We start from the raw sequence: 21,870 nt of genomic DNA on the forward strand, positions 1-21,870 counted from the left end.
CCTTCACTGCCCTGAGCAGGAGCGTGTGCAAAAGCAGTTCTCCACAACAACAGCAGGTGTCGCTAGACTCACTTTTCTCTTCTTTTGGGGTTTAGTTGACTGGGGATCTTCAATTTCTTTCTTTTGAGGAGTTGTACACTCTTTCTGTAAAACCAAGACATAAAAATATTCTGTTAGACTAAACAATTACATATGACATTAATGAAATTGATAATGTCATTTATGAAGACACAAGAACAGTATTTGTGCTTGTGGGGCTACAATTGCTGGGTCATGAAGTCACAGTCATACAGTTAACCAATTACAATAGTACCACAAAATATCATGATCAATCTTTAAGTCCATATGGCCCACCCCCTATTGAGACCATTTCTCTGTTCTCATCCTTTCAGGCTGATGTTTTGGTCACTTTTTACAACCCACTGAAGTTGCGTAGGTTGTGCAACTCATCCAAAATGGCACATCAATGTGAGTTGTGTCTGTCAGCACAGTGCCCAGAGGATGGCAGAGGTAGGTGTTTCCTGTGATGCATTATGTGGCTGAAGAGCTCCGGCAGGATGAAGGCACTGATGCTACGGACTGGCCTGCATGTTCCCCAGACTTGAATAAAATAAGAGCGCATCTGGGACATCATGTCCCGTTCCTTCCACCAACGCCAAGTTGCACCACAGACTGTCCAGGAGTGAGCTGATGCTTTAATCCAGGTCTGAGAGGAGATCGCTCAGGAGAACATCTGCTGCCTCAGGAGGGTGGGGGCCACATTATCAAACACACATACACAACTACTGAGCAGAGGTTTCGCTAGATTTTTTTGTTCTCCCGTCATTTTGACCAACAACATAAAAATAAAATAAAATAAAAAAATCGGTCATGTACTATTTTTACCCGTCAAATTATAACCATATTAACATCGGCTATGTAGCTGCATTTTTATGCGGTTTAGTTGATATTCTCCTAGTTGAACCGTGAATCCAGATCCCATCACACATAAAACAGATGAACGCATCTAACTTTTTCTCCGTGACAAAAACCACTGACTGTGGCCCCAATAACTTATAATAAATTAAATTAAACGGCTCCACTTAAATTACGGTCACTTCACCCGCTGGGTTCTGAACGCACAGCCTCACAAATTCCTCCTGGTCGCATCTACAGAGAAATCTCCGCTAGTTCATCAGTTGGCTCTGTCTGATCCAAACTGATCAATTGAACTTTTTTTTTACCCTCTGCACGGTCCGGGGGTGCGCTTTTACGAGTATTTTTTTGAGTGGTTTCGCTTCCCCGAAACATACAGATCTTGCGTCTGCTGTGCTTCTGAGCGCCGCTCTCCTTCTGGGCCGGGAGGGTAACGTCTTCAGCTCCATTTGTTAAAACCGCAGGGTGAGTTAAGTTTAATTCTTCGCAGAGGCGGATCCGCGTCCGCATTGGTTGTGCAGCGGACTGCGCAAGTTACGGTCCAATTAATTTCTGCACCTTTATTTATTTTCTCAAGATAAACTGCCGGCTCCTCTGTTTAAACTATAAATGGATTAGCTCAACGCTGCATTCTTTTAGTTTTCTCTGTTCTGTACTGGAGACTGGAGTTAAAGGCGTCATTTAAACCAAAGGTATCAAATGCACTTCCCAACCAGACGCACTCCAAAGGGTACGGTGCATAACTCTTCAACACGCTGTCAGCTCCTGGTCAGAAAGTGTGTTCCTTAGATGATATTTAGAAAGGATGTTTTTACAGATTGATTTTAGTTGCCTCTGCAATTAGATCTTTGCATAAAGTCTATAATGTCTGCCTGTGTGCAGTAGTGAAGGGTGTGAATTATAACTTGTCAAATGACTGACGGGCTTCCACATTTTTCCGTTGTTTAAAAAAATAACCAGTCAAATACGGAAAATATTCTGTTAACGCGACCTCTGCTCAAAATGAGGCTCTGCTACTGAGCCTCATTTTGACTAGTCTTGAGAAAGTTCCAATGGAGCTGGATCAGTCGGTGATGTGAATTTTTTCCCACTTTTGAGCAATTCTAAATCCAGACCTGCATGGGATGATACTTTTGATTTACATTGTTTGTGTTTGTTATTTTGTTCTTAACGTGTTCCTCTTTGCAATGAATAAAGATTTTCTACTGAAATATTTTATTTACTGGACTCTAGGATGCGTTATTTTAGTGTTCCTCTAATTATTTTGAGCAGTGTATGTTGATTCATTCAGCAGCCAGAATATTATATATATATATATATCTCATTTAACTTTTCTGTATTTTGTCAAGCTAATGTTTTTAGGGGGATTTTACAGAGCAACACAAAGATTAAAGATTAAAGCAACACAAACATTATTAGCTGCAAAGGGCCAAGAAAATTTTATATCTTTTGCTAAATTTGAACAAATCTGTAAAGCGTGGTGTGCATTTGGATTAAGCCTTTATTAGACAATTATAGCTGTAATTGTTTCAAGGCATTTCTCTTCCAGTTGTACATTTCCGGAGTGAAACTTTTGATAATTATCATTACTGCACCAATGAATTACCCCAGATTTTCTTAATTTTAGGCAGTCTTACATGTAAAACTGTCCTTATTTACCGCCAAAAGTCTGAAAATCAGACATTGCATTTTTTCCTCTGCTGTTATGCGACCTAATTATTTTTGAGTTGAAACAAATACAAAACAAATCATCACTGAGAACCCCCTCGCCCCACATCCAACTAATTTAATATCTGAGCATGTTGATGTTTTTTTTTCTAAGACACAGAACATTTTATTAGCACAAAATTATAAAACTCACATGAACATTAAAGATTTCTGGTCTGCACTGTCAGTGTTTACTGGAGCAGATCTGATTCAGGTTGCACTATGTAGTTCTTATTTTTCATAAGAAAATGTGTCAATTAAAAACTTAATCAAAAGCAGTCATGCTGACATAGCTGCCTGCAGAGAACATGTCTGCAATTTATTTATTCGTGAACCATCCTCGTAAAAGAAGAAGAAGAAAAAAAAAAAAAAGCCGCTGGTAAACGCTGGTTATCTTAAAAAGATCATTAAATACCCTGGTTGATATTCTGGCTGCACACAAATAATTGTATTTTTTTTCCTTTTAGTTTGTACATTTATTTTTACACATTTGCTCTCATGGTGAGAAAACAGAATGGGTGGTATTGACACACAAAGGGCACAACCTGATCGTTATTTTTCGTCTTCTTGGCTTTAGGGCTTTTCTCCGTCACCATTTTCCTTTTCTCTGGTTTTGTCTTTGCCTTTTCTGCTGGCTCTTTCTCCTGCTCTGTCTCTTCCTCTGCCTCAACTGCATCTGTAAAAAAAATAAAAAAAAGAAAAGAGTATAATAAAAGCTGGAAGAAGTTTTTCATTAAAACCCGCACAAGAAATAGTGTGCACCCATATCTGGGTCAGCAGAGGGAGAAAAACTGTTGATGGAATATGAGTAAATTATGTGGTGGATGAATTAATGAATTTGTTTATTCTCTGTTCAAGGGTTAAACCAACACTGAAAGAATGCAACATTAGCCCTGAAACAATTATCTAACATCCACACAACAGATCACAGAGAACTCTAGTTATTTATTAATGTTCTCCCATGCTCTATAAAGTCGGAAATAATCAAATATTACCTGAGGTCTATATATAAAACTGTGTAGCAAATCTCAAACCAAGCATCTGGTTATATTTAGCCTCCCTGTTGCTACCCATTCTCACTGCATTCTTCTAGTCCAACGCTATGAGGTCATGCTTACACCTTTTAGAGTAAGTGCACAATTGGTCAACAGTGTTTAAAAACAAAACCTTAAAAATCTACTTCAGTTTTTTCCTGGTTGTACTAAAGAGACCTTTCTGGGTGGCAGCTTGTTTTACTGGTAGTTTTTCAAATCAAGGAAAAAAAAACCTTTGTCGTTCCTTTACTTATGTTTCCCCCCACAATCTAAATAAAAGTAAAAAAAAAAAAACATCATGAAGTTTCAATACGATTATCACTAGAGATGTGCCGATCAGGTTTTTTCCTGCCGATACCGATACCGATCACCCATGAGGGCCGATCACCGATACCGATCACATAATTATTTTTATTTTTTTTTTCTCAAACACATGGTTCATTTTTCCATTATGTGGAAAAAGGAATTCACCTTAATTTATACAAAAACTTGTTTTTAATAACTTTTTCCAAGAAGAAAACTAAACAAAACAGGCATTGTGCAAATGGTACTGCTATCAATAATACTATCTTTAACAGACTRATAACATATGAAGGCTCTGAAGAGGCTAAATAATGCAAAGAGCCAAAATAAAACCTCTCAACATTGCCAAAAAAATTCAAGTATAAAACTTAGCATTCAAAGGCAAATGCAGGTTCCATTACAATAAACAATCCTGAGTTATTGAATGAAAACTTCCTGATAGAATGGCGGCTAGCTGATTACTGCTAGTTCTAATTGGCTGTTTCTGACTGAGCGGAGTAATTATGCAGAACAGGGAGGAGATCGATTATTTTTTTAGAGATTATCTGTCTCATGTTAGGACAGCGAAAGTTTTAATACGCATGTAAAATAATTTTTTTAGGTTAGTTGCTGCAGCTTTAAGCAAAGGTTCGGTGTGAGAGTCACTACCAGGTGGAGCAGAAGCGGCGCTCCGTCTGTGAAATATTACTACCTGTAGCGTGTAGCAACAGTTCAACAGCGAGAGCAGAACCAGCGTCTTACATCGCAGCTCGAAGACTTAAATAATTTTGCGGGTTATTTGTTTAGCTTTCTGACCGTCATGCTAATAATCCGGGTGAGTGTTTGTAGCTGTGCGCTGCTTTACCTGCTATCTGATCGCTCCATGTCTTTTTTACTGCAGTGAGCCTCGATGTAGCCAAACTCCGTCAAGTATGGCATTGTTTTAATATCGTATTAACTTCGTTGTGTTGATGCATTTTGACGTGCTTCAATTTTCCGCCGCAACACGCAAACGTCCCCATTCACTCAGTGCGTTATAGTTCCACATCGCTTAGGATTTGTTGCTGCGTGTTTGCGCAGTGTGAAGGAAAGAGGAGACCAGCTGCACAGGCAGGATGCGAAATGAGATGCAGGTGATCGGTATCGGCAACAAGAGCCAATGATCGCCGATCACAGATCATGCACTTTTTCACGAAAATCGGCCCGATTATGATCGGTGACCAATCGATCGGCACACCTCTAATTATCACTATTTAAAAATTAGGACTTTTTAAAAAACATGATCCAAATGATGTTGACAGTAAAATTTTATTTTGAACCTTTTGCCATTTTCATGCAAATCAAATTAGTTTTATAGTCTCTTTTGGAAAACAATCACTGGAACAATGTACATTTCTATAGTTGCTGACCATTATCAGTATAAAATTTCTCACTGTACATTCATCCAGTCATGTTTTTTTTCTTTTAGCAATTTGCTGAGGGAATCGCAGATATCCCCCTGTTCCCTCATCCTGGGGGATTAAAAGGCATTCCCAGGCCAGAAGGGATTTGTAGTCTCCTTTCAGTGACATGTGCCTACAAAAATCTTGCAAGAGAGGCTTCAAGAAGAGATTATTATCGGATGCCTGAACCACCTCAGCTGACTTGTTCTGATGCAGAAAGCAGTGCTCTTTACAGGAAGCAAATACCAGCAACTTCCATCTGGGGTCTCACTGTTTCCATCATCATCCACGTCATATGACAAAAGGTCAAAGCTTGAATGTAGACAGACCAGTGACTAAGAGGAAGTGACTCTCATCCTGACTAACACTTGGCTGTGAACTGACGGCTTACAGAACCACATCTTCTGCAAAAAGCAAATAGGAGAACCGACAACGGCTACGTTCAGACAGCAGGCAAATACGAACCAAATCCAATTCTTTGTTTGTTGTTGCGTAAATGCGACCTATATCCGATGTTTTCACCACCCACAGTCTGAATATTCCAATTTAGATATTTTCACCCCATGGTACTAAATTGGATATGCATCCGATTGTTGTCAAAGTCTCTACAGCGTGATCGGCCATGATTCATAATTCTGCACCAGAAGAAGCCAGATAAGGTAAATCAAGACTCAAACGATGGTTGAAAATTATATTACGAAATTACGAAAGAAGCATGTGTCAGTGAAGTGTTTTGCATCACAATCCCACCACTCCTGGCTCTGACTACATATCCTAACAGAATTCTCTACAGAAGTTGCACTCAAAGCTCCACTAAAGGCCCTTTCTATTAGTTGTGTTTTCTTTTAATTAGCTTCCTTTGTGTTGCTATGATCTAGTGACAACCTTGTCAGTTCCCATTGCTGAATAAACTTTAAAATCAATCCATAAACGACTCCATCCATTATTACTTCTGTAGACAGTATGACATCAATGTTCTACTTCTGCTCATGCAGTTAAATTTGGGGACTTAAACCGTTCACACAGAAGTTTCATTGAGGTTTGAACGACCATGCAAAAGAAATCCAATTTTAGCAGAAAATGTGGATTTCAGAATCAAGAGCTACTGGGTGAACATAGCCTAAACTTTCAAATTCTGTTCATGAACATTATAAACAGGATTAGTGAAAGCTCTGATGGACACCAACCTGTTTTGAGGACAAGCTCAACTTGTGCCAAAAATGTGGACAAAGCTCTTGCTTTGCTTATAATAGGACAAGATGGACCTTAAAGTGCCTCCGCAACTTTGTACCCCTGAATAATCCAACAATCAAAATACCTTGAGGATCGGCCATAAGCTTTCTCCAGATCCACAACAGACATGTACTGAACAACCAAACTCTTATGGCCCAAATCAGTACCTCAGGAAGGGTAAAGATCTGACCTCCTGTTTGATGGCTACGATAATCACCATACTGTTACTTCGGAATGTGAAGTTTAATATTTGCGCTCGGGACTCTTTTCCAACAGTCTACAGTTAACTTTTCTAGGAGGGTTAGGAAGAGTGATTCAACTGTAGCTGACGCTCTTGAAAACCCTTTTTTAAGCACAAATATCTATGGGAAGCCCCCACATGTACCATAACCTGTGTGGAAAACCTTGGGGGAAGGGGCCTGGGCATGCAGGGTTGAGGTATCATAATCAGACTTTAAGGAAGTGAAATACAAGGTTCCTGTGAATTCAAAAAGGAAAATAAAGTCCATTGTGGTTTATGCAACATTTGTTCTGATTCATACAATAGCCTGACTGTCTCTGGGTTAGTGTCCTCACTGCTGGTGAGTGGGTTGCATTTGAACTACCTGAGAAGAGGATATATTTATCACCCATCTTTGAAGTCCTATATGTCACATATGCTTTTGATGTCAGGCTCTTTTAAGTCTAAATACATATGAAAGATGATGCATGCAGCTAGATCAGGATGTGTGCAATGTGGCTCAGCAAATTGAGCATATCACTGATCTGCATCTTGCTTGAGGTCAAGAACATCGTGAGGAAAAAGGCACTCTACAAACCAACATCAGATGCAAATTTTCCAGCTTGTTCTTTTGATGCACCGTTTCCTAATCTATTTTGCAACTGTGGTTTTTATTTCTTCCTTCCTCTCAAGTTTTTTTTTTCCTTTCACCCCTTTGGTACAATTTCAGTAACAACTAATACCAATACAGTATTTAGTTGTAGATATAGGAATTAGTTTTTCCTTTTTGTGCGATATTTATTTAAACAAAAAGGAGAAAGCTGGTTACTAGGTGTCCTAACATTTTCCTGTTAGGAAACACATTTTTATCTTTTGTTTAATGAGTAAAACGTACATTTTCTTAAGTGTAATAAATACAAAACAAAATTTGTATTGGGACATCTTAATTTTTGACATAATGGTATATTGTTTCTTTATAGAGACGTTTTCCTGATACAATAATCCACTCATCATGCTCCCCTTCTGCTTAAAGACCACACCCTTTATTGGTGGGCCAACCAAATGATTCCTCCCACTCGCTCACTCTCACTGTGAACAGATTTTGGAGAAACTATCAAAGATCAAAGAAGCGAGGATAACTGGAAGCAGAACGCGACCACTGAGGTGAAGAGAGATTCGTACCACGATACAGTTTCCACTTCCTGCTTGACAGACAGAAAAAGGGAGTAAAACAGTAGGTAAGGCTTTTTTAAATTCCCGTTTGGTCATTTCAATCAATTCATCTTACAATAATATTAATCTTTATTATGAAAGAAGTTAAAATAATGGAGATGACATCCAATGACTTCGCCCGAAACGCTCGCTGGTGATGGGCACCAGCACCGACCCCACTAGGGACAAGAGTGTACAGAAAATGGATGGATGGATGGACATCTAATGACATGAAAATGTCAGATTATCTTAAGTTAAAGTTATTAATATAAGCCAATCCTAAATTTATGCAATCAAGTCAAGCAGATGTTTGACATTTTTCTAGTGAATTTTGCCCCTTCCAAAGGTACGAGCCAGCTGCTTGAATAGGCAATATAAACCATGTGACTTCAATATTCTGTGTTCACTGAGCTGCGAAGCACTTTGCAGTGAGCCTGTGGGCAGAGAAGTTAGACCGATGTTTAAATGAGAATAAGGTGCAGGCAAGGCGATTAGGTTGACTCCTTAAACACGTTTCATTTAACCACAGACACACTTGCAAGAGAAATAGATTTACTAATGAGCGGCAGCTTACACATTTATTTTATGTGGGTAATGAAGACGTGCAGTTCAGATATAAATTAAAGGTTAAAGTGAATTCATGTGCTTCAGACCATCAAATGTGCTTTTACATGTAGCTAAATTCAACACACTGGTCCTGTAACTAATTTCTTTGAATTAAATTTGTCTAGCATCCAAGACAAATCCAAAGCTGATTAGCATATTATATAAACGATTAGGAATGATAGACATATATAAGTCATTTTCATAGAATGTTCAGGCAATAAAGAGACATTAGCAACTTCAATGTTTAAGTTGCAAATTATCTCAGAGAATTCCCCAACAAGCCTACCCTAACCCTACCCTAACCCTAACCCTAACCCTAACCCTAACCCTAACCCTAACCCTAACCCTACCCTAACCCTAACCCTAACCCTTTTTCTTAGAGGAAAGAAGAAAATAGGGGAGACCTTTTCGTTGAAAGTGTAAAAGTGAAACTTTTCAAAATTACTCGCCAAATCAAACCGAACCCCAAGTATCCTAAAATTATTGTTGAATACAAAAATACAGGCATAAATATTACATTTACATGTAAATATACTTTTATTGACAAAAAAGGGCCTTCTGGTAGCTTGTTGTGAAAACAATAATGAGTCACCTGAAATGTTACCATGAATAGAGTTAAGATGCTGTTTTACCAACTAGCTAATTTCAGTCTTTAGCTGCAGATTTCATGTGAAAGCAAGCGGAAAATTTTGACAACTAAAAAAACCCAGTTAAGAAAAATTAGCCAGCGTTCACTTTATGTGGGGTATTGACAAAAAAAAAAAACCTATCGGTCAACCACTAATCTAAATGTGTTCTCACAAGAATGATAGTAATCTAATTAAAGGTAATATAAGTCCCTTAACTTTCAGTGTCTTCTTTACCACAGAGGTTCCAAATGGTAGAGTCAGAAAGACATTTATATGACTAAAGTCTCACTCAGTCCAAAGAGGTTACAGCTCAAATACCCATAGATCAATTAAAGTCTATGGCTATAGAGAGAAATCACATACAGCAAAATGGGAAACCCAGTAATCTTTTATAGGCCATCAATAGGGCTGATTAGTTTTAATGGATGGCCAATGGTGCCGACAGGACATAAAAAGGATCAATCAAGTCATTTCAGGAAGCAACTGATTGTGTCTGTTTTCGACAAATAGTCTCTGATTCTGTTTTTAAAGCTGTTGAGCTCATACATAACCTGAAGCAGTAATGACACTGGAGAAGCTAATTATTTTGTTTACACAGAACAACACGGGCAAGTAATGGTACCTATATTGTTTCTGCAATATAAACATGTGACAATAAGCGTAGGCACAATCTTTCAACTGTTCTGCTCTCAGAGAAGTGCAGTAATAATTTAGGCCTCGGTTCTGAAATCATTTGTAGTTTAGCCAAAGTGTTCAAAAATCAGAAAGCAGATTTAATTACCAAAGGTTTGTCTCAGATTTGCTAAAAAACCTCTTGACGATCCAAGGCTTTTGGGAAAATATTCCATGGGCTATTGAGGCCTTTTAGGAAATGGGTGTCCTGTCACATTTGAAGTAAAAGTTAAAGCAGTTCAGAAAAACAACATTATATCTGCAATATGGTGGTCAGTGTGATGGTCCAGTGATTTGCTGTTTTAAGACAAATAATCAAAATTAATGGAAGGATAATTTCTACTCAATATTTTGAAGTCATTACTTCACATAAAAAATGAAACAAAGGATTTGGAGTGGCCTAGTCAAACTCTGCACTTAAATCCAACCGAGATGCTGTGGCATTTTCTTAATCATGGCCATCCAAAGTTTAAATACCTCCCACGTGTGAAACAATTCTGCAAAGTGTGAGCTACAATTCCTCCCTAGTGAAGAAACCAATTACCAGTCAATACAAACACTTAATGGTGTTTCTGCAAAGGATAGTAAAAGCAATTGATATCAGCTCAAATATTCCTTTTGGTGCATAGCTAGTATTGATCATACATATATTTGTACAGTTAATGCTAGTTATTTTAGTGTATGATGGTCAGACACCATTATTTGATATACTGATTTCCATTGCAATAAAAGTTGAAGTGTGCATCTGATTTATACAATTATTCTCTAATTCCTCCCTGTTTAAGTAAAAAAAAAAAATCCATTGCCTTCTCTTTGCGAAAGATTGATCTGTGCAGTTTAATCCCCAACGTTAGATTGGAACACCAGCTTCCACGTGTTAGAGCAAAGCCAATGCTGGCTGGCACAGTGTGATAGGAGCTCTAGAGGAGGTTGCACAGCAGGTGCTAATCAGAGATACAAGGCTGTGTAAATAACCCAAAGCTTTTAAGCTTTTACTAGAATTACATGAGGAAAACCCTTGACAACACAGGGTAGCCAATGTAAGGAGGGCTTATATTTCTGGTGTGATCAAAAATGCACATTTCTTAGGTTTAAGCAAAACATGAACTGGAACACGAAGGACTGCTTGGTATAATTTGAAAGATTGTTCTTCTTTATGCACACATTTCTTGTGCACAATTCATTAACACTGAAAATAGGCCATCATTGTGGTCTTTTACCATCCAACATGTATTAATATTCTAAAAGAAATTATGAATTAAAGTGTTTTGGAGAAAATATGAAACTACAAAAAGGTTTCTTGTCACAAGTCTCCATATAAAGCTTAGTCATATCCTTGAATGTAACCCTATGATGATGTAATGCACATGTATCCTACCAGTAAATCTTAGAATAAACATCGAAGTTTAAATATAGTCGCACAAAAAGTGCTATTCATTTTAAGCGTGCTTTTAATGGGGTCCTGGTCGACAAAAAAAAAAAAAAAAAGCCTCCCTCAGAACAACAACTTACATCATTGCAAAACCATGTGGACCATGTTTCATGACAATACTCTCAACCAAATGTTTGCAGTGTTTCTTTCCACAATTATGGCTACAATTTGATTTATAGACTTGTTAATGCAATAAAGGAAAGACCACCAACAATGCTTAGGCCACACAAAACAAGCATCCCAACAGGGCTATTACAAAAGAGGACTATGCAAGTGTCAAACATAAACTTACCAGACGGTATTACATTACCTCATACTATAGACGTGTTTATTTTAGTGCTCTTGTTTTAGTTTTAGCTATGCTGGTTTAGCTAAAGCAAAACCAGCATAGCACTCCTAAAGACGGAAATTCACTAATGTTGAGTTTAAACTATTTAGGGATAAAGTTTCAAATGTCTGACAGCGTTTATTTAAAACAAACTAACAAGAAGTTGGTTCTTCTTACATTTGTCTAAATACATGGAATCAATATAGAATAATTTTTCACTTCGTTAAAACATAATGGAGTCATTTAATGTTCACATCACTCATACAGTGAAGGTTATGCGACACAAATGCCTGTATTTCAATCAATTGTCAGGGTATTCTATTCTAATTGGACCAACGATTATCAGGGATTCCTGTAGAACTGATGGTAGCAAAATGAACACATATAAAATCAATTTAAATTCTTAAAAAGCCATGATAATTGTGCAACTACTCTGTCAATCTCCATTATCAACCAGAGTAACATTGATGTAAGCTCCTTTAACAAACCAAACTGTCTCCGCATTGATTTGCAAAGTCCCCAAAGGTGAAGAACGTAACTAAAAAATGTCTGTCAGATCCTGTCTATGTAAAAAGCAAAACAAAAAAAACCTATAGATGCATCCAAATACATTAAAACATTAAGGTAAAGTTGTTTTAGTAAGTGAAAATTCAGAATGCATTTCAAGTATTTGTTTCTGTTAACTTCATTTCTTTATGCACTTGCCACCATCCGCTTATTCAGAAGCGGGTCGCAGTCTCAGCAGAAACGCTTAGACTTCCCTCTTCCCAGTCACTATCTCCAGGTCCGCAGGTGAAGTCAGAGGCATTCCCGGGTCTGCTGAGAGGCATATTATTGGGTAGGTACTGGGCATTTTCCCTTATAGACATGCCAGAAACAACCCAAAAAACAGGTTTCTAGGCGGCATCCAGAAAAAATGCCTGAGTCAGCTCAGCTGATTCCTTTCAATGTGAAAGAGTAGTGGCTCCTGGTTGACTGAGCTCCTTGCCTTATGAGAACTTCCCTCCTGGGAACTTTCAGCCACCCGAGAGAAGAAGCTGAATTTGGCCGCTTGTATCTGGGATCTTGTTCATGACCCAAACTTCATGACCGTAGGTGAGGGTAGGAACATAGACTGTTCCTACCCTTAAATTTTGGCTCTGCTCTGCATCAATCCGTCTATCGATCTTCCAGTCCATTCTCACTTGTGAACAAAACCCTGAGATACTTGAGCTCCTTCACTTAAGGGAAGAACTTCCCTCCAAGCTAGAGAGGGCGAGATGACCTTTACCTGTCAAGAACCTTGGTCTCTGACCATTTCCGTCGTTAATATTAATTTTAGCTTGCAACCAATGAAAAGCCTAAATTCAACTTTTTTGAAAACTGGACAATAACTGCAGTGTGATATGGAGGTGATCAGTCTTAGGTTCAGGTTAAATCTTAAAGAAGAAAGTGGAAGCAGCTTACTTTGATAGTGATGGTGGCTTTCAGCTCAATCTCATTGTTGAGTCTGATGCATCTCCCCTTCCTTTTACAATACTTTATGGATCATATATGTGCTTTAGGTCCAGTTGGTTTGCTGACCAATCTACAACGATAAGTGGGGAGAAGCAAAGTCCTACTGAAAAATAAAATTAGCATCTCCATAAAGCTCGTCAACAAAGGAAAGCATAAAGTGCTCAAATTTCCTGGTCGACAGCTGCACTGACTTTCAGCTTGTTAATCCCCACTGAGACAACAGCAGTAAATGACAGGGCATCCCTAGTCATCACTGACTGGAAACTTCACACTGGACCTAAAACAATGAGGATTCTGTGACCCCCACCCTTCCTCCTGGGATCTTGAATCCTAAAATTATACAAAACTTACTTTCATCTAAGAGAGGAGCAACAGTTCAGTCCTCCTCTTTAGCCCAGGTGAGATACTAATGACATATTTTGTTGTCTGTGGTGGCTCTTGAAGCTCTGACTCCAGCTGCTGTCCACACCTTCAAAATCTTATCCAAGCTTTTGAATGGCCTTTACATCCCGATCCTCTGAAGGCTGTACATGTTTCACTTTTACAGACACCCTCCTTTGAGTATATCTGATGAAGGAGCTAGTGGCACAAATCTTGCTTTTGGTTTGCAGAGTTTCTACTTGACATGTCTGTTCTCACCTTGATTAAAGAAACTCAGGGTTGCTCCTTAGGCTAGGTAAATGCAAGTATAGGTTACATATGTGAAGAGAACTCAAAAGTATAAACCATATTTTTGTTTCATTCTGAAAATTTTACATGCAGCTAAAACATGTAACAGACCACAAAATAAAACATGTTATAAAACATTGATGAACAGCTAAGAAACAGCAGGCACTCTTGGCCAGGAGCTTAAACAAATGCAGTAAAACTGAAGAGAGAAAAAAATGACCTCATCCTTTGCTAATATGAATCTGGATGCCTTCTTGGATGAACTCAGAAAGTTGGCTGCTAGACATCTGTTTATCTGATGAAATTTGCTTCAATTACACACATGTCTCGCGCAAACACACACGCACGCACGCACACCCAGCATCCCGCAAATCTGGAATCAAATATTTCATTTCTTTCAGACTAATAGTTGTTGCTGCAAAGGCGCAGAGAGTAAATGAGCCTCGCTCAAATGAATGCCAGGCACAGACAGGCCTATTCATTTCAGTAACACTAACTGTTATGACAAGAGGCTGTCTGACCACTAGTTAGTCCATAACTCGTAGAAGTCACACAATAACCACTTAATGCTTGGCTTTGTTCAACCTCACTGGTCACTGGGACACAATCTTCTTGTTGCCAAATGACACCGTCAGTAGTTCCTTATTTTCCAGTTCTTCTAATTTGGTAACAGCAGCAAAAATGTTCATTACAATGAAGTGTATTCTAAAAATATTACATTTCAGTGACCTGCTACCTCTCCATGCAGGTTCCTAAATACATTTTAAAAAATCGAAGCATGCAAGGCAACAGCGAGAAGTGTGAGGATAGCTACTCAAGAAAAAACAAGTCTTGTTTTCTTTCCAAGTACTCTAAAAAGACAGATTCAAGTAGGATGGTTCACTCATTTTTCAGTTCATGTTATATATTCTGGGGGAAAAAAAAACATTCTGTAACTGCTGCCATCTCAAAGTAATGTAATAATGTAATGAAATCTGTTGTTCTCCTCACACCAAGCCAGAGATGAGGTAACCGCTGTTTTGAAATCAGAGAAGACAGATTAGGTTTTCCTTGGGGCCCCACTATGGACTCAGCAGAAAGGGGATGGTGCTCTGCCCCCTGCAGAGAGACTCCCTCCTGGCCCAGCAGGACCACTTACAGGATGTTCACAATAAAATCAATTGCTGAGGTACCCGCAGCCAGTCGTGTGAAACAAGGCACCATATGGAGTGAATAATCAAATCTAATGAGATGAATATATTACAGACTGACAAAAGAGCATATAGTGAAGTTGCATTACTGCACACATTTGTTAGTTTGCTCTACAGGTATTTCACCCAGTTGATCTCTCATCACTATAGATAGATATGTACAGCTAGACTACTTGAATTTTGTTATTTCTTTAAAACAAATTGAGAAAATGTTGCATGTACATTAAACAGTCAGTTGAAAGTACACAGTAAGTGTTACATTGTTATTCTTATATTATCATGGCCAATTTCAGATTAGCAACTTTTTAAAGCTCTGACCTTCTGATTAGCCAATATTATATTAATATTAATATTAGCCAATTTTGTTTTCTCTTTAAGAATCATGCAAAATATAAAAGTGAAAGTACCTTAGTAATAAATAACTTGCCTCACATATCGCTCAAAATTAAGCCACCTTATATACCGAATCGCCAGTCATTGTATCGTCCATTTTTCCAATATCATAATCTTAAAGGAGTGTTTGGTATTGAATAATATCTTATTCACTCATTTCCTGATATTATGCAATCATACTGAAAATCTACAAATACATCATTATCCAGCAGATTTGAAAATAAAATACAACAAAAAAAAATCTTCTACACAAGACAGATTACAGATCGCTATTTTTTTCCTTTCTGCACAAACATTGATCTCATCAAAATATATTACTTTTTCCCCCCCAACAAGATCTCTTAAAAATAAATAATTTGAGAAGATAAAGCTCTGATAAATAGTAAGTAGCCGCTAAATACACCTGGACAACTTTCTAAATACTATCCTTGAGAAGACATGCAATGCACCAATACATAGAAAATGTTTGGTTTTGGTGGGAATGACCAGGAGAATCTGCCTTCAAAGCTGATTTGATTTGCCTGATTTCACCAATCATGACCTCAGCAGCAACTGAATTCATTAAATCTTGTACTATTGAGGGAAGATACTCTATAGTCTTATCACAAATGTTGCTGTTTGACTGTTTTTTTTTTCATCTAAAGGTGAGTTGAGTTTGTGCTGGTGGAGGCTTAGCCCAATCAATATGGCAAGTAGTGGGGTTCATGAAAACTAATGGTGAAAAAGCTTGAGAAGCTTTGCAGATCACTATGAGGCCCCACTGGAGAAGAAGAGGAACTACACAGATTTCATCTGAGAGAACAATGGCCTGACTACACTGTTGGAGCAGGACAGACAGAGGTTTGTGCATGAAATGCAAAAAAGAAAAAAAAAAAAAATCAATATGTACCCGAGCAAAGACAATATTTATGTCATATGCTTCCCAGAGAATTAATAGACTTTAGTGAGCCATGGCTTGTAGAAAAATCCATCCATTATTATCTGAATTATCTGAGGATTTTAGGAGTGGATGTAGGATTTAAAAGTTTGCACAATGAAACAAGCCAAAGCTAAGCTCAGTGATGTGCACGTCTGTAGGATTAGATTCTTTTCATTCAGTAAAGATGGTCATGGTTGAGTGATGGGAGGCTTTTAGCAGTGGTATCTCTGCAAAGACAGCGAATGTGACCTCAAGACAGAGCTTATATCTACCCCACTCAGGCACAGTCCATTAAACCCTGGACTTGGTTACACACTGCGGTCAGTCTGGCAAAGCGCTCCCTTGTAAACACACAAACATCCACTCATGCAATTACATGCATAACCTAAATTGCCGCTCTCCTACGCTATTTAATAACACCACACAGTGCATACTTCGGCCTTAATCCAAACTGGAAAATGGACTGAGGGTTTTTTGGTGAGCAGAAATTATCTGCTATCTAAATACAGAGCATATTTAGAGGTAGCCCGAAGTATACGTCCAGGTCCAACAAGATTCTGATTACTGGACCTCCTAAGCTAATTAAAAAAACGGGCCAACAACGGGGAAGTTTGGTTGAAGGTTCTGGTTTGCTTCGGCCCATCTACTACCCGAGTCTCCTCTGTAATCTACGCATGTAGAGGCTGGACCCGCGCTGGGCTTGAAGCCTTGGACGGAGACTTGTTGTCTGCAAACGTGTGCCAAACTGAAAAAGCTTTTCTGATCCACCGCAGCCACACATGCAATTAAGGGCTTGAAATAGCCATGCTTGTAGAGTGATTAAGTTCACCAGAATTCTGTCTTTTTAAATAGAATGTGGAAACCTAACATGCACAACAAAATATACAAGTGCTTCAGTTTGGCCCAATAAAGGGTAATGCATAAGACAATGAGTCTGTCTTTCCACAGTGTTTTGAGGTTTTATGTGACAGACTGACACAAAACAGTACATAGTTGTGAAATGGAAGGAAAATAAAACGTTTTCAAAGTWATATTGTAAATACTAGTTTGAAAGGTATGTTAACACATCCAAGTCAATACTTTGTAAAAACCCCTTCTGGGGTATGTCGTCATTGCAGCAGCCTTTTCAGGAACTATGGTAGTTTTCTCTCCTTTGCGTTTCTACTGCAGGAATCAGGACCGAATCAGACAAAAGCGAGTAGTAATCTACCCCCGAACAAAGACCCTGTTAAGGAGGTAGAACTTCTTGGATCAACCCTGAACTAAACATGGATTTTTGTAGTGGGAGGATACCAAATATTTATCACTGGCTGAAAATCCCCAGCATGTTATTTCAGTCATCTCCTCCTCTGCGTTTCTCTTCTGAAATTCTGCATTTGTATACTGAAAACCAGTGTTTTAAAAAGAACCAAAGAAAGAAATCTCACTTCATTAAATCACTTTCAAGYATTTACACATATYCTAAAATGAGTAACTCTTCTGTTTTATTTCTCCACAGCAGCAGCCTTGCTAGGTGCCATGTGCAAAACAGATGACCCATTTCAGCTGCAAAATATACGCTCCATTCCCTTCACACATTACAGTCACTTTATTCAACAGTATCCCTTTTGCGTGTCAGAGGACGATTACATCCGCGCATCACAATGCCAGTGCAGCGCTGTGGTTGCTCCAGCCTCATCTATCAGAGTCTTCTCTAAACCAGTGTGTTTCTGAGCAATAACCACAAACACATATGCTCGACATGCAAAACACATCTCTGCCCCGATCCGTTCAGAAAAGCTTTGAATCATCTCCTCCTCCGAGGCATTATCCAGCTCCCACAAAGCTCTTTTAAATCAGTCAAGTTTTCACCTCCCTTTTGATGTGGCTTTCTAATCAATGCATCCCCTTGGCTTGCTACAGATGTACGATGTTAAATGCATACATTCATAAAACATAAAAACAAACCAAAGTCATTTGGTCCTTAAAGCAGCCGGGACTTGGGGTAGAATCAAATTTACATTAACATCCATAAAGCAAGTATGAAAAAGAAGCAATTATTTCCAGTTAACTTAGTATTAAATAAGTATTAAATATTTACATTAACATCCATAAAGCAAGTATGAAAAAGAAGCAATTATTTCCAGTTAACTTAGTATTAAATAGTATTAAATATTAACTTAGTATCAAAATAAACCAGAAATCCATTAACATGCGAATAGCTAGAAACTTGGGACTTTGAGAAAAAACAAATAAAACAAAAAAAAACCTTAGATGTGATCCAGTGAAGTTGCAACAATTAGTTGCAGCTCTCACAAAGCTAAAAAGCATCTTGGTAAAGTTTGGGTCCAGAGGACGACAGCCAGATGCTTAAACCCAACACAAGCATAACAGATGACTAAGAATATTCTTGTTTGGATAAACAGAGGAAATTAAACATTTACTGGTTCTTTCTCATTCTACAGTAAACTTTACTGTGTCTCAGAGAGACACACAGCTGCTCTATATATCACACACACTACAGCTCACACGTGCCAGGAAACATGAACAACATTTTCTATAAGAGATTGGCAGAGCTTCAAATTACAGCAGATCAAAACATTTTCTCAGGGTTCTCTTGCAAAAAGACACTTTAAATTTCTATGGGATTTTCCTGATAAAATAAAACGTTAAATTAATAAAAATAAAATCATCATTCACTAGCAATACTAAACATAAGGTCAGTTCACTTATGGTATAMATTTTAAAGAGGTATTTTAGCCGTCTTCCACAAGATGTTTCCTAGCAACCACGCACGTGTTCATATCCACTCAAGGTAGATTCAATAATCTCAACTTCTTAAGGAAATGTGTTCATGAAAAACTGAACAGTATATAGACACTTTATTTTTATTGCAATATTATAATATGAAATATCAATTATAAAAAGAACAGCCTGGACTGGAAAACCTGCCAGTTGTACAAGAACCAGGCATTCAGGCTCTTTATGCCAGTAATATATTTGATGATGCTCCTTTAATGCAGAATGTTCCAGGAAGCTTTAAGAAGCTCTGATGTGCAATGGTTAAACACCTGGATACAAATTGTGAATTAAAAAAAAATCTTTTATTAGATCCTCATTCTTTCTTATAGCCAAATTGGRGAAAGCATTGACCTGAAAGCCTTTGATATGCACCTTAATTAATTAACAGAAGCAAAAAAAAGGATATCAAGCTGAGCCGCTTCTTTTTGTTGCAGCCGTAGTACGTCATTTTTATGAAGCAACACAATAGTCACTGAACAACTAGAGAGACTGAGATCTCCAGAACAAGAGGTTGTGATTAAAAAAATAAATAAATAAATCAACCATTAACCAGATAAACCGTTTTAAATCATTAACCAGATAAAAGCAGGACCTTCAGCAGGAGTCCTCCACTCAGAAATGGAATATTACAAATCACTATTTAAGAGTATTTTTTATTATTATTATTATTTAGACAGGTTTATACTTCTTTGTGATAAAGGACAAGTGGTGCAAATGTCAGCCCTASATCTACATGAAAGGGATCTATAAAGATCATGAAAAAGTGCAAAGAATGAGGATATCTCTTTCACTTTCCTTAACAAGAGATATCAATATTTCACCACCCTCCTCAAGAGCTTTTCTTTGTAGAGAAATTTCAAACACCAAGTCAAAGGAAAATGTTTAATTTAGTCACCAGTTGGACAAAAGGAGTGATCTTGTTTTATGTTCGTTGGGTTAGTGTAGGAATAATTCTGTCTGAGCATGCAAACATGCAGTTGCATGCATCTGAAAGTGATGAGCTCCATAAAAGCAGAGGAAGAGCAAATACATGCAATCGAAGCAGCTAACAAGCTGCCACAGTTGCCTTGAATTAATTAAAGGATTAAGGGGGAAACCAGCCATTCTAAGAATACTAACCTCACATCAGTCTGTTACATAACTAGTTAATTAGACACCAAGGCAGAAGCAGAAGCTTCACAAATAAAAAGCAAAAAAAAAAAACAAATGCTGAACAGCAACTAGACAAGGGGTGGCTRCCAGTAAATCAAGTTCAAGCTCCTGATAAAATTTTCCATCGTGCCAAGCAAATAGATTGAAGTCTTTTAGAAAAGAAAGCAGTAATCAGAATGTTCTCTGGCTTTATCAAGTGCAACAGAGTAAAATTACCAGCCAAAAAGTAAGATGATAATGTAGGAAATTTTACTGCTTTTTCCCCCACTCCTAATAAAAAAAAAACTTATTGCAGTCATATCAGTACACACAATATGTGTACAAATGCACAATATTGCTGCTTGTAGCTTACAAACTGTAACTTCTTGTAGTAAACTGACGCACCATGTGACAACAGGTGAGGGTGGTGTGGCACTGCATTAATCAACTCAATAAAGCTAATAATAAAAAAAAGAACCTTAATTTTTTTTGGCATCTCATCACAAGAATCTATAAAAAATATATAAGACTCAACATTGTGGTTGTTTTGAAAATATAACTTTTTGAAACTTTGGCATACCTTGACACCAGTATTAAACATCTGYTTAGTAGAGTCACACTTTGTAAAGACAAAGAAGGGGATAAACCTTTTAAGAAATCTTAAAAGAATGTGTGTTTTGTAAATCAGCAATTGCAACATAACCCTGGGACAAACACGGGCCTCTGAGTGCTCGACAAACAAAAAGAAAATATAGTTCCCAGAGATGGCTTACACAACTATGTGTCTTCAGAAGGAAAAATGATCAGCTCTATGATGAAGTGTTTCTCCAACTGAACTTTCTGGACTCTCCTCAAACGAGCAAGATTATTACAAGTCAATTATAATTTTTTGGATTCTTGTTGGGACAGAGAGGACTTTGAGGTTGTGGGAGTAATGAGAGCATAATCACTCCCTCTTTGCTCCACGAAGAACCCAAATTTGCCTTATGCCACAAAGAAAATGTTTCATCCAACAAACTGCAACAACAAAGGCAAGGGGAAAAAATATCAGAAGTTGGGATTTACAAAAACGAGAAAGTCCAAGACTTAAAAGCAACGGCAAAAATGGGATAAAGAATATGACAAACACTGAGCTGAAGAAAAGTTTGAGAAAGAGAAGACAGAGAACAAACATATGGATGTAATTGAGAGTCGATGAAGTGCTGATGTCATCTTCCAGTCAGGTTATCAGGCCCTAGGCAAAGCTGCACAACTCAGAAAACATGCCTCTCTTCTCCAAACATGAGAGTTCGGCATAAATACACAACATGATACAATCCACATGCTTCTACATGAGCGACAGTAGGGGCTGACGCTTAACGCAGCATTCTTTAGGTGTTTGCCATCTCTAATCTGTAAACAGAAGGCGTTATCCTCTCAAATGCTAACTGTGCTTAAAGATTTTCGTTGCATGTGCATACACACAAGCCCATTCTGTCCTTCCCATTAGCCTCTTTGGCATGACTGTACAATGACCTCATCTGCATTGGGCTGAAGTCCAGAGAAAACACACACGCTCACTCACGCACACGCGCGCGC

At 38.0% G+C, this 21,870-nt stretch overlaps 1 protein-coding gene across 1 annotated transcript in view; it reads right to left on the reverse strand.

The window, feature by feature from the left end:
• Positions 1-21,870, reverse strand: part of cmss1 (cms1 ribosomal small subunit homolog) — a 33,757-nt gene that overhangs the window by 3,448 nt on the left and 8,439 nt on the right. Inside the window, exons 2-3 of the mRNA XM_008434074.2 lie at positions 3,168-3,298; positions 73-144 (exon numbers count right to left, since the gene is read on the reverse strand). Coding sequence (XP_008432296.1) covers positions 73-144; positions 3,168-3,298 — 203 coding nt within the window. The remainder of the gene's footprint in view (positions 1-72; positions 145-3,167; positions 3,299-21,870) is intronic.

This window comes from Poecilia reticulata, linkage group LG2, assembly GCF_000633615.1.
Source record: "Poecilia reticulata strain Guanapo linkage group LG2, Guppy_female_1.0+MT, whole genome shotgun sequence".
NCBI lineage: Eukaryota > Metazoa > Chordata > Actinopteri > Cyprinodontiformes > Poeciliidae > Poecilia > Poecilia reticulata.